The 13,198-nt window shown below is 45.0% G+C and overlaps 1 protein-coding gene across 2 annotated transcripts in view; it reads left to right on the forward strand.

Moving 5' to 3' along the window:
• The window catches only part of TRAPPC11 (trafficking protein particle complex subunit 11), a 36,982-nt gene extending 33,444 nt beyond the window's left edge, over window positions 1-3,538 (forward strand). Inside the window, exons 29-30 of one of the 2 annotated variants that reach the window (XM_052661347.1) lie at window positions 483-650; window positions 2,597-3,538. In XM_052661347.1, coding sequence (XP_052517307.1) covers window positions 483-650; window positions 2,597-2,641 — 213 coding nt within the window. In that variant the 3' untranslated portion in view covers window positions 2,642-3,538. The remainder of the gene's footprint in view (window positions 1-482; window positions 651-2,596) is intronic. The other variant, XM_052661348.1, reaches the window with a different exon arrangement.
• Window positions 3,539-13,198: the final 9,660 nt, after the last annotated feature.

The raw sequence follows: 13,198 nt of genomic DNA on the forward strand, positions 1-13,198 counted from the left end.
TAGTTCTCTTTCCTTTTGCCCTGAAGGTACTTGCCTTACCACAAAGGTAAAATCCCTAAGACAAAACACAGGAAACAGCCAGCTCCTCTCCTGTTAACATAGTGTCTGCAGAGATGCTCTTCTATAGATTATCCCATAGCGCACTGTGGCTGTAACGCCTGCCTGGTCTGAAACACAGGAAATGCTGAGCTGTCTAGTGTTTGGATTGTTAAGCAAGTACAGGTTGCCTTTTGCTGTTGGTGGAAACTGAGAAACCATGCACATGTTTGTGTTACACTTGTTACCTGTGTGGTTCTGGCCTCATTAATTCAGCCCTACATTTTGGTGTCTGTCTAGAAGATGGAATAGGAGAGGGTACAAATATTTCTCAGGATTTAAGTGTCTGATCATTTGCCAGAATGCGACAGGTAACAACATGTAGCTGTTGGAAGTTTTTCTGATACATGGATGTGTTTATCTTTTTCTGTCACTTTGTGATTTAGATTCGATTACGTATCCTCCCTGGCACGGAACAGGAGATGTTATATAACTTCTACCCTCTGATGGCTGGGTACCAGCAGCTGCCGTCTCTCAACATCAACTTGCTCAGGTTTCCCAACTTCACAAATCAACTGCTCAGGCGCTTCATACCAACCAGTATTTTTGTAAAGGTGAGGCTTAGACATTTTCTGTTTTTTATTGTCTTGGAAACAAATGGAAGTAGATGTTTTTTCACGTCAGTCAGTCAGTTCAGTTGTTCAGTTGTGTCCGATTCTTTGCGACCCCATGGACTGCAGCACGCCAGGCTTCCCTGTCCTTCACCAACTCCTGGAGCTTGCCCAAACTCATGTCCATCGAGTCGGTGATGCCATCCAACCATCTCATCCTCTGTCGTCCCCTTCTCCTCCCACCTTCAATCTTTCCAAGCATCGGAGTCTTTTCAGATAAGTCAGTTCTTCTCATCAGGTGGCCAAAGTATTGGAGTTCAGCTTCAGCATCTGTCCTTTCAATGAATATTCAGGACTGATTTCCTTTAGGATGGACTGGTTTAATCTCCTTGCAGTCCAAGGGACTCTCAAGAATCTTCTCCAACACCACAGTTTTTTCACGTAAACGTCACTAAGTAGTATTTTGAGACTAGCAATGTTAGTATTTTGACTGTTACTACATAAATTTGGCAATATTGCTACTTGTTTCTTACTAAGTTACTATTTTATCAATTTTTTATTTTCTATTTTATAGATTTTTTTCTTAGATCTAATTTTAAAGGTTTTTATTCCTTTGGGCAAATGAAGATTTATCTTCATGGCATCCTTAAACATGTGTTTCCTTTGGCTTAGTAAAATATATTTCTATTTTATTCTTTAAAAAATTTTTTATTTTACTTTATAATTTATTTTTTAGAAATATATTTTAAAATTGTAGTCAATTTGTAACTCGTTTTTAATCAAAATGGATTAATTTTCTGAATACAGTCCCTGAACTTTTCTGATTCTAATAACTGTGCAATGCTACTGGATTTGGGTCTTTTCTAAAAGTGATCACCAGTTGGAAACTATACTCGGGCTTAATGTTTTGATTTTTTTAAACCGTGATATGATTTCCAGGTTCCTGTGCTTTGATTGACCTAGCCTTCTATTCGTTCCATTCCTGCATTGAGCTTCAGTTGCCTCACTCACACATGCATGCATGTGTACCTACACGTATGAAACCTCCCAGCAACAGAGCAGAGCAGGAGGACCCCTTCCCTGCCTCAGGGAACCCCCAGGACCGTCAGCTTAACGCACAGCCGTCGGCCTGTGGTGCTGTGGTTCTCACGCTGGTCTGGTGCCCCTCCTGCTCTCCCCACAAAGGTCTGCTTTTAAAGTCCGTCAGCATAATATGGTCATTTGCAGGAATCTCATTCTTTTAACTACTTGATGACTCTCTGGGGTGTTGTCAGACTTTCTGACTTGTCAAATTTTACACCTAAAAGCAGTCACGATATCTTTTATTGACTGTTACCTTTTCCTCTTCCGATGTCATGTTTTAAAATTTTTCGGTCAGTGAACTTCGAGAAAGGGGCATTCTATGTTTATCCTCTGCTTCGGTCCTCGCAGTATTTGTAGTTACACACCGTAGAGTTCATGACACATCACTCTTTCCCAAACAGGAGAAGGGGAGCCCTTGAGTCCCAAGGAGCTTGCTGGCAGCTCAGGTTTGTGGCCTGCTTAAAGCTCGGGACACAGGCTGAGCACGAGAGGGAGGGTAAAGCTTTCCCACTCGAGCAGGAGTGGTGGCTAGGCGCCCTGTCGCCCACCGTACACTGACGGGTGGGTGGTGGCTGCAGGTTAGGGGGCGAGGGGACTCCACGGGCAGAGGATGTGATGTGCTGGTAAGCTTGCCACCAGGAACAGAGGGAGCGGGCCACACGGAGGCTGCGAGGTCGCTGTCCCCAGGCTCACGTGGCGAGAAAAGGTGGGGAAAGGAGACAGATGAACATAAGCTTGTTTGGAAACTTGCACATGTTTATTCTGTGTCTGTGAAACAGTTCCAAGTACTTGCAGACTCTCTCCAGTTAACAGCACTTCTGTCGTCATTCTTACCTTGCAAACCCTCCTTGTTTTCCCCTCCGAAGCCACAGGGCCGGCTCATGGACGATGCCTCCATCGCAGCCGCGTGAGATTCAGGACGGGCCTCAGCCGTTCTTGGAGAAACTGGACAGAAACTGTGTGATTGTTTCCTGGTGAGCTGTACTTGATCATGGTACAGGTTAATCTTCTCTATTTTTTAATGGATGTTACACCAACTCTTCAGAGGAAGTCATCCTAAAATATTAGGAAAATTTCTCTTCTAGTTTGACTAATAAATATTTGAAATCTGTCAGCGTGACGTGAAAGGGTGTTAGCCCTTTGTTTTTGTTGAAAGTTGTTTTGTGGACACGGGCATCTTCCCAGTTAAGGGGGTTTTATATGTGCAGTAGCCGAAGAAAGTTAAGTCTCTGAAATACGCCTGGAAAAGGGGAGTCAAGCACCAGTGTCTCCCCCGGAAAGCTTGGAATCCCCGTGGGTGCCTTTGAGAGTTGGCTAAACCAGAGATGGAATAGAATAAATCTGTTCTCATGCATCTAACGTCTGTTCAGAGTCCATACAGAGGAACCAGAAAGCAGTCACGGGACTGACAGAGACAGCTTCCAAAAAGTTTTAATGAAAGCAGTTTAAGATGTCTTAAAAAAACAACCTTTGCTTACCACCAAAACATTTCAGATAGGTTCAGCTTGCTTGGTTCGTTTATAAAGCAGGTTCGTAAACAAGATCCTCACCTGTCAGGATCTGAACTGCAAGATGCTCAGCATAATCTTCTAAACTGAAAGTTTTAGAGGAAGATGCAAGGTCTAAATCTAAAGTTCTAGAGCTTTTAGTTATGTCATGCAGGTTGAAAAGAACTGTTTAAAACTCTTGAAAATTCATGTACATAAACATATTGTGAAAATCCTCTGTTAAAATATCTTAATGTAAAACTCCCCCGTTGTTCAGAAATTTTTATTATTTAAAAGTATAGGAGTTGTAAAAAGGAAAAGAATGATGTAAATAAATAACTTTCTCTTTCACACATGCTTGTGTGTATCTTTTATTTATTTTGAGCTTGTTGGATAGCTGCTCTGTGGAGCGGCTTTTGCTGGGAAACACCGTTGCAGAAGTGTGTGTGGTGGGGGGTGTGTTCTGGAGCCAGGGGCTGTGATGGGCTGGGGGAATCTGAGTTCCCTGTTGTCCCCGCTGCTCAGGGGGAGACCACAGCAGCTCATTGGATTGTTCCAGGGCCAAGTCCCAGCTCTGGTGACTTTGCTTATGTTGCCCTTTGTGTGTCTCAGCTTCTTACCTGGAAGACATGGATGATATGATGATAATACCACCTGGGAGGCATGTTATGAGGATGATAAAAACACCAGAGGGACTGTAAACAAAACTGCCATGAAGTTATGTTTTCTCTATGCTCTTTTATTTTATATCCTACTCTGTTTTGTTAAAAGATGTTCTTGGTGTAACGAATTGATTTCATGACTCACTAACAGGATGTAACCTGCAGTTTGAAAAACTCAAAGGTGCATCTGATGCCGTACTCACATAATAAACGTCTCCTGTGTGTACACCGCCATTGTCAGACACGAAGTACCCAGGGCGTGTTAGGACACGTGGGTCACTGGCATCCACTTCAGCATCACTAGCCGTGATGTCAGTGTGATCTCTGTGAGTGCAAATACACCGCATAAATCGGCCTGCGCTTCCCCTCAGGAGCGTAATCCTTTCTCAACCAGGAATCCTCCCATGTCGTTCATTTTACTGCACATGTATTCCATTTACTTAAATTACAGCAAATTTTGATTCAGAAATACATGAAATGGTGATCTTGCCTGGGTTCCCCAAACAGAGCTATCACAGCATTGCAGGAGCCGTTGACTCACTGAGGTTACAAGTGTCCAGAAGGACCGCAGAGCCTTTCCCTTGGAGCCTCTGTGCTTCAGCCACAGCCCCTCTGTCCCTCCTGAGAGGCTCCTGTCTCCTCTCTGACCCCGGTGTCACCATTTGGGTCTCACTACTACTCCTTACCAGTACTATGCATCACTCAGGGGAACACATTTTTAAATAAAGGATTTAAAATTTTGGCTTTCGGGGAGTGACTAAAGTTTGCTTTCTGATTCTTGAAAGTAAGCACTGGTTTTTAATCAGTGTGGAGTGTTACCAAGAGGATGAGGACAGTAATGTCTTTGGAATAAAAATGATTTCCAGTTTGCTTCATTTTATATTCTTACGATCCTAAAATTATAACTTCAACTCAGTTTTCCTCATGAAGTGTTAGGTTCCTTATCTTTGAATTCTTCTTTTTAAGGGACTGTATGGGATCATGGCTCTTGGATGGATTTTTTTTTTTTTTTTTTAATGTCTTCAGCTTACTTGAAAAAAAGATTCTTTTGTTCTCATTCAGTCATTTCTTTCATGGCCCGTTCATAGCTCCACCCAGAATATGAAAGGCCTCTCTTCTTGATGCTGTCCCTAACAATAGCTCTGAAGAATTCTGCGCTGTAATTTCCACATTGGTGTTGCAAAGAAAGAGGGGGTGCTTTCAAGGAAGAAACAAGTGGGAAAGCTAAACTCACTCTTTCAGTGAGGAGCGTCTATGTGGCCTCCACATGTACCTTTCTGAAACTTCCTCTCTTGATCTAAAACCCCAGAAAAGGCACCAAAAGTGTCCCAACTCCTAGTACTTTTTACACTAAGTAAAAAAAAAAAAAAAAGCTTAAGATGGATTGTGTTACTTACCGGTTGAGAGAATTGATAGTAACGACTGTAATTTTCAGGAAGTGGTTAGGTGCAACATTGGTGATTAGAGATTGTTGAATGAACATGTGATAGCAAATAGAAGTGTGACTTGCTCTTGCTGTGCATTTGTGTTCTGAAACATTTCCAACAGGGGATATTCATGCCATCCTTTGATGAGTGAGCCCCATTCCCACCATCTTCTTTGTACTTTAGTCAACGATGCCATTCTCAGACAGCTACCGAAGGGCTGCATACAGTTCGCCAAATGAGTGTAAAGCCCCGTGTTTTCACGCACGAGAAAAGAAATTCTTGGCTTAAGTACATTCAGGTTCTCTTCCAAGGTCAAATTGGTGAGAAACTTTCCCTTCCACTCAATTTACTTGCGCCTGGGAGCGAAAGAGACAGTGTTCACCGGGCCTTTTGTGTCTGCTTTCTGAAGCGTGTTTTACCAGAGTCAGCCCTGCCAGGCACGCCTGCGTTTCCGGTGACATATACCGTGCAAATGATAGGTTGAGCCATGCTTTAAATTCTAGTTTCTCCCCAGTCGTTCAGAGAATGCAAAACTCATAGCCACCTTGCAGCTGGTTTTTCATTTATGGAAAACACTTCTCACACAGAATGTATCAGCCTGCCTGGCATGTGTTGCTGCTGCTGCTGAGTCGCTTCAGTCATGTCCGACTCTGTACGACCCCAGAGATGACAGCCCACCAGGCTCCGCTGTCCCTGGGATTCTCCAGGCAAGAACACTGGAGTGGGTTGCCGTTTCCTTCTCCAATGCATGAAAACGAAAAATAAAAGTGAGCTTGCTCAGTCATGTCCGACTCTTCGGCACCCCATGGACTGTAGCCTACCAGGCTTTTCCGTCCATGGGATTTTCCAGGCAAGAGTACTGGAGTGGGATGCCATCGCCTTGCAAATGATATCTATTAGGTTGGCCAGGATTTCTAAACCATGTATGTTTCCAAAATGATAATTGCCAATATTTATTGAGGGCCACAGAGTACCAGGTGATTTTTGGTCTTAACCTCATTTGTTTAATACTCAGAAAAGCCCAGTGTGGAGTAGATGCTATTATTATCATCCCCATTTTAAAGATGTGGAAACTGAGGCACAGAAGTTAAGTAACTTGCCCAATGTTCTGGTTATCACTGCACAGCAAATCATCCCAATACTTGATGGCTGAACACAACAGTCAGTCATTATGCTGTCAGTGGGTCAGGAATTGAGGAAGAGCTTGTCTGGGCATTTCTGGTTTGGGTTCACTCATGCAGCTGTTTGACAGTAGGTGAAGTAGGAAATAGGATGGTGAGAACAAGGAGGCTGAAGCCGCATGGGGTTAGCCAGGTATCTCTCCATGTAGTCCCAGGACATTTCCAGGTGGTCTTTGGGCTTCCTCACAGCATGGCGGTCTCAGAATGCTTGGGTGCTTACATGGCGGCATAGAGCTCCGGTGTGGCTGGTGCAGCCAGGAAGACAGAAGCCTCATTCCCTTCTGTGACCTGGCCTTGGGTAGCACAGAACGTCACTTCCATGATGCTCACAGGCCCATGCACCTTTAAGAGGAGGGAACATGAACCCTACCTCTTGCTGGGGAAATGGTCACATCCTAGAAGAAGAGCAGGGACAGGAGAGCTCACTGCAATCTTTGGAAAATGCAACCTGTCTTAGCCAATGACATGGCACGTGGTGGGAGAGCTGGGATTCAAATCCAGGCCCTCTGCCTGCAGAGCCCACGTGCTGAACCTCCACGCTACACAGCTACGGCTCTAAGGCTGCCAGTGTTTGCTCCTAAATAAATGAATTTTGGCTAAATATGGGTTTGATGACTGAGGCATTGCACACTCTGTGACTGAGACCTATTCTTAAGTCTGGCAGCAACGCTGTTGCCCTTAATTACACGTTGACTTCCAAGCGTTCAGAGCGCTTGTCATGGGCCAGTTTCTGTGTCAGCGGCTAAAGCATAAAGGAATCCTCTTCCTGAGGACCAGCAGTCCAGCACAAGATGCTGCCATGCAATGAATGCAATAGAGGTGGGCACAAGACCGGTGAACTGATGAGATGTGTGGGGATGGCTTTAAAATGCTCCAGAAAACAAAAAACCGGAAGACAACCTAGGTCAGTAAGAAGTGGATGAAACAAAATTTGCAAAACGTTGATCATTCTTTAAAGCAGGTAAAGAGTGCCTGGGGGGCTGTACTTTTGGATATGTCTGCAATTTTCCATGATAAAAAAATTCATAAAAGATTCAAGGTAGAGAGGAAGCCCAGTGGAGGTGATTATAGAGTGTGAGTGAGGAAGCAGCAGAGAGGAGGGGCTGACTCCTGGAGTGACACTGGAGTGGCTTCCACGTTCCTAATGAAATTCCTGGGAGTTTTTCCTGTAGGGAATGTGTTTCCATCGCCGCTGAACCAACACTGTTTCCAGGAGCTGGGTTTTTAAGACATAAAAGTTTGTAAACTAGACAGGTCAGGTGATGAAGAGGTGCTGGCTGGTATCGGCTCCTGCCCACCTCCTCGCACGCCAAGCTCTCTTAATGTAGACAGACTTGCACCGCTGAGTAGCGCTGGCTTTGTTTTCCCTGCCTGAGAGGTTCACATTTAGTGATAAAGAGAATTAGGGGAGGAATGAAACTCATTGAAAACTGAAAGAATGCTCGCTGCTCTTCAGCACTGCTGCTTCTGGAGAGCAGAGCTATTTCTGTTAGAATTTGATAATTTTGAACAAAGTCTGTCTTCTTGTTAGTTGTATAATGCTCTCATCAGAGTATTGAGTTGCAGCTTGAAAAATGTTTGACCCTGGATGGTAATCAAAAACCATAGTCTGAACAAAGGACTGAATCCCAAATACCCAACTTACCAGGAAACAGTAGGGAGCCCTACATTCAAGATGTGTTTAAATATTGAATTGTTTAAACACAGGATAGTTCATGTGTTGACTGAGCGACTTCACTTCACTTTTCACTTTCATGCATTGGAGAAGGAAATGGCAACCCACTCCAGTGTTCTTGCCTGGAGAATCCCAGGGATGGGGGAGCCTGGTGGGCTGCCGTCTCTGGGGTCGCACAGAGTCGGACACGACTGAAGCGACTTAGCAGCAGCAGCAGCAGCTCATATGTCTATCAGAGGTGTTAGTGCCTACAAGTTGTTCAGACTACATTTACAATATTTTCTCTGGTTGTAATTCCTACCACTTAATTCATTTTACTCTTTTATAGAGAAAATTTCCAAACATATACAAGAGAAGAGGCTATAATACACCTCCATGCTTCTACTCAGCTCTGTAACCATGAATACTTTGCTATCTACCGTCTACATAGCACTGTACCCACATCTATTCCCCTTTTGTATAATTTCACCCATAAATAAAAGGACTTAAAAAAACATACAATGCAATAATATTATTACATCTAATAAGTTGCCAGTAATTCCTTAGAAGTTGCCTAATATACAATATATGTTCAATTTTCCCTAATGGACTAAGCAGTCTTTTTAGAGTTGGTTTGTTTCAATCAGCATCCTAACAAGGTCCATCGTTATGTTTAATTATGTCCCAAGGCTTTTTTGAGCTTCATTTACTGTAGAACAGTCCCTTCCCCACTTCTATGCCTTATCATTGACCTGTTGAAGAAACGAGGTCAGTGTCCTGTAAAGTAGTCCACACCCTGGTGTTGGCTGGTTGCTTCCCACTGTGTCATTGAGCTTGTTTCTCTCTCCCCTGGATTTCCTGTGGACTAGGAATTAGGGTTTAAAGCTTGCCCGAGTCCCTTTCTACCTACCTCCTCCCTTTCCCCATTTTTTTTTTTTTAAGAATATCTCACAGTTGATCTCATGCATATCTATTGCCACACAGGTCTGATTGCCTCACTTTTAGTGATGCTGAAATGGATTAGTGGGCTTACAGGATGACGGCCTAATCCCTTTATTATAAGGTTCAGCTAAACATCCATCAGTGGCAATTGTCTGAATCAGTCACTTAATTAGAAGTTGCAAAATATAATTTTAATATGCTAGCCTGCATTTATTGGCTAGAATTATGCTGTTGAGAAGCATTCTTCCCCCCTCACCTACTAGGTCTAGTAATTACTCTAATAAATAGTTCCTATAGGAAAGAAAGAATTTTTAATAACTTCTTTCTCTTTATAATTTTCAGGGTAATGAGGCATGCCTTAACTAACTCTTTGTTAGCCAAGAGCTTTGGTTTTTGTTTTGGTTTACTGGTCCTCTCCTTTTCTTCTATCTTATGAAATAATCGTAAATGAGAGACTGCAACACAGGGGAGCTGGTGTGAGGACTTTCTACATTTTGGTGACTGTTGTCCCCTCTATAGGGACGCTCAGTGCCCTCCATCTGGCTTCATCTGAACAGAGGGATTCTTTTTTTTTTTCTTTTTTAACTTTATTTCATTTAGGCTATGCTGGGTCTTCATGCAGGGCGTGGGCTCCAGAGTATGGGGTCAGTAGCAGCACGTGGGTTAGTTGCCCCAGGGCATGTGGGATCTTAGTTCCCTGACCGGGGATGCAACCCATGTCCTCAGTCTTGGAAGGCAGATTCTTAACTGCTGGACCACCAGGGAGGTCCCCAGAGGGATTCTTACGCCTGTGTTTACCCCTGTAAAGTCTCTGCTTTGAAAAGTAAAGTTGGCAAGGAATCTTCAGCTGTGAGAATGAGACCAACAAGAAAACTTCTACAAACTTCTGTCAGACACTCACTTCTGCAAACCTGGGCCAACCACACATTACAAATCAATATTACAGAGGTCCCAAGTGATTCCCTGGAGGAATTAGTGCAAGAGCCTGATACAGAGGAAAGATTCAATGATGTTTAATAAATGGATTTTCTATGAATTCTTTGAAAACCGATGATCACAGCATGGTGGATCTTTCAACACAGACGCAGATACTGTTAAAAAATTATTTGGGATACTTGTTAATGACGGTTAGCCAGACTTATTCAAGAGAGGCTATTGCGATGGGGTTTTGTAGGGGAGCGAGATCAGATTCAACTCTGACAGAGATGAGTGTGGATTTGAAGGCAAGGAGCCGGTGGGCATCAGTGGATGGGAAATTTGTTGTTGCTTAGTTACTCTGCCATGTCCTACTCTTTGTGACCCCATGGACTGTAGCCCACCAGTCTCCTCTGTCCATGGGATTTCCCAGGCAAGAATACTGGAGTGGGTTGCTATTTCCTTCACCAGGGGATCTTCCCAACCCAGGGATCGAACCCTCATCTCCTGCATTGGCTGGTGGATCCTTTAGCACTGAGCCACCTGGGGATATTTGTTTTTTTATTGCTGAGGCAAACCCTAAGGGGTAAGAGGGATTTTTGCTAGACCAACTCAACAGAATGCCGGCTGAAGGCAGCGGAGATGGTCGAGTACCATTCTCCATGGACAGGCAGAGAAGCCTGTCAGACCTGGTTGAGCAAAGGTCTCCAGAGGAGCCTGATTAAAGTTTGGTCAAAGGAGGGGTAGGTGCCCACTTACAACCATTAACCACGATGTTTTATTTTTCAGGTTAATCATTCTTCCTCTATCAGGTAGTAGAGTATTTGCTGCTTTCAAAGTCAAGAGTGTCTGAGAGGGTTGGGTAAGCTGAACCTTTCTTTTCAAGTGTTGCCACCAGCTGCCTCCCAGAAGATGAAACCAGGGCCTCCCCTTGCGAGAGGCTCAGTGCGTGAACAATGCTAGCTCAGGACGCAGGAGGACGTCGTCGCATGACTGACTCCACTCCGAGTTCTTCGAAGCAGAAAGAAATTTCCAAAGTGGTTAGACAGGCTGGGTGACTTCAGGACAAGGCGCCTTTATGTTTTAAAATCAGAACCCAGCTGTGACGAGCCAGCGAAAAGGTTTTCTTGTACCTGCTGGGATGACCTGCAGAAACCCTGGCTGGGCGGGTGAGCGCGGACTCCGCACGCAGGCACGCACTCAGGCTCCCCTCCACTGCACCCCCGGATCCCCCCATCCTCGGGTCCCCGCGTCCCCGGGTCCCCCATCCCCGGGTCCCTGCACCCCCAGTTCCCTGCCTCCCCGCAGCGCGCGCTGAAAGGATACCACCGCTGCAGCGGCAACCAGGCTGGGCTCCAGCGTGAGGACCCCTAGCGCGTCTGAGACGGATGTTCACCCTAGTGGGATCACCCCTGGCTTAAACGTGGTGCAGCCCCTTCCAGAAAGCCGGCCCAGCTGCTACTCTGAGAGGCCCCTGGGGGCGTTTTCAAAGTGAATGCAAAAAAGCTTCTAAGGATTTTGCCAAGCCCACGTAGGGTGTGGAGCCCTATTAATTAAATCTACCTTTTCTTTCCAGGAGGAGGCATCATAGTCCAGAAAGACAGAGGTTGTGTCCAGTTTAGAACCTCCAGGCCACCCGCAGATGTAGGGACCGGGTGTCCTAACACCCCGGCCTTCCCGAGCTCCCGGCTCACCCCCACCGCTTCAGATGCTGATAGAAGAGTGGAGAAGCTCTGTGTCCAGAAGGCAGGCGGCTAGTATCTGAACCGGGAGTCAGTTGCTGACTGGCACTTGCTGTGGGGGCTCCCCATCCACCTCTACAAGGATTAAATCATGTGCTACTGCTGACCTCCGATACCCCCCGAAGGGCCGGGGGAGGAGAGCAGAAACGAGGCACTCTGTGCTTGGGGTGAACTGGCAGGACAGGTCTTCAGAGAGTTAGCTATGCTCAGGAACTAATTTTATGAGCCCAATTCTTGTATTTCCTCATATCTAGAAAAGCACTAAAATCCTTCATGGTGACGACTGTTTCTCGTGACCTAGCAAAGCTTCACGAGACTAGTAGAAACCTTCTGGAAAAAATATGTGCTTGATTACGTGTATTCCCCTTCACCAAAATCACATATATAACCTAACCTTTCTCCCCTGCCTCTTTGGAGCTGTCTCCCAGAGCTACCTGAGGCTCTGACTCCAGTCTGCAGTCCTCATTTTGCCCCAATTCTAACTGAACTGGCAACTCTCGTGTTGTGTGTCTTTTTTTCAGTCGACAGAGGCCAGGGGATGAGGGCAGTGGACGCAGGTGCCTCTGGAATGTTCCCTCCAGGAAGGGAGCGTGGCCTGCCTTGCAGGTGCCAGCCCTGCTAGACTCAGATCCTGCCTGCATTCTCTCTTTTCCTGTTTGGTTTGGCAGATCTGCAGAGCTCTCAGTGAGGGCCTGAACCCTCACGGACAAGTCTGTCTTTGTTAGAAGGGCCCTCCTCCCTGGTGAAATCACCTTTATCCAGATACATAGGTCTGATCAAAGGGAAATACTTTAATAACACGGAAAACGGTCACTGGTACAGTGTTGTGGGGGGGAAAAAAGCATGTTCCAAAACAGTATGTTATCTGATCTTGTTTTGTAAAACAAAACCAAACAAACACCACAAAAACACAAATACATACTCAAAGGAAAAAGATGAGAAGTATATGCATCAAATTCTACTTTTGGCTTATTGGATGATAGGTGATTTTAATTTTCTTCATTTTACGTATCTGTTCTACAGTGATTTCCAGAGTAGACATGGTTTTTTCCTAATAAGAAAAAAAAAATGACAAATTTTATCAAACAAACAAACAAACAGTGTCACAGGCCCAGTGGGAAAAGAGTCCATAGGTGGGCACACCTGGTGATAATATACCAATATACCCACTAGAAGCACCCGTGTAGATTGCTGGAGACACTCTGTCTTGTAGAAGACACAGATCTGTTCCTGTTTTGCGGCCACTCAAGGAAGAAGCAGATGAACCCCCACTGCTGTTATAACCAAGATGCTTTTCTCTTACCCAGAAGATTCCTCAGGATATTGGTGACTCTGATCTGTTGCTTGGCAACATGTTCATTGAATTGGTTCTCTTCCAATTTCCAATCCTCTATGGCCAGGGGAATTCTCTGTCGGGCCTCAGCTTTTGGATCATAGGAGGCAGGTCTCAATTTAGGT

Source organism: Budorcas taxicolor, chromosome 24 (assembly GCF_023091745.1).
Source record: "Budorcas taxicolor isolate Tak-1 chromosome 24, Takin1.1, whole genome shotgun sequence".
In the NCBI taxonomy this organism is placed as follows: domain Eukaryota; kingdom Metazoa; phylum Chordata; class Mammalia; order Artiodactyla; family Bovidae; genus Budorcas; species Budorcas taxicolor.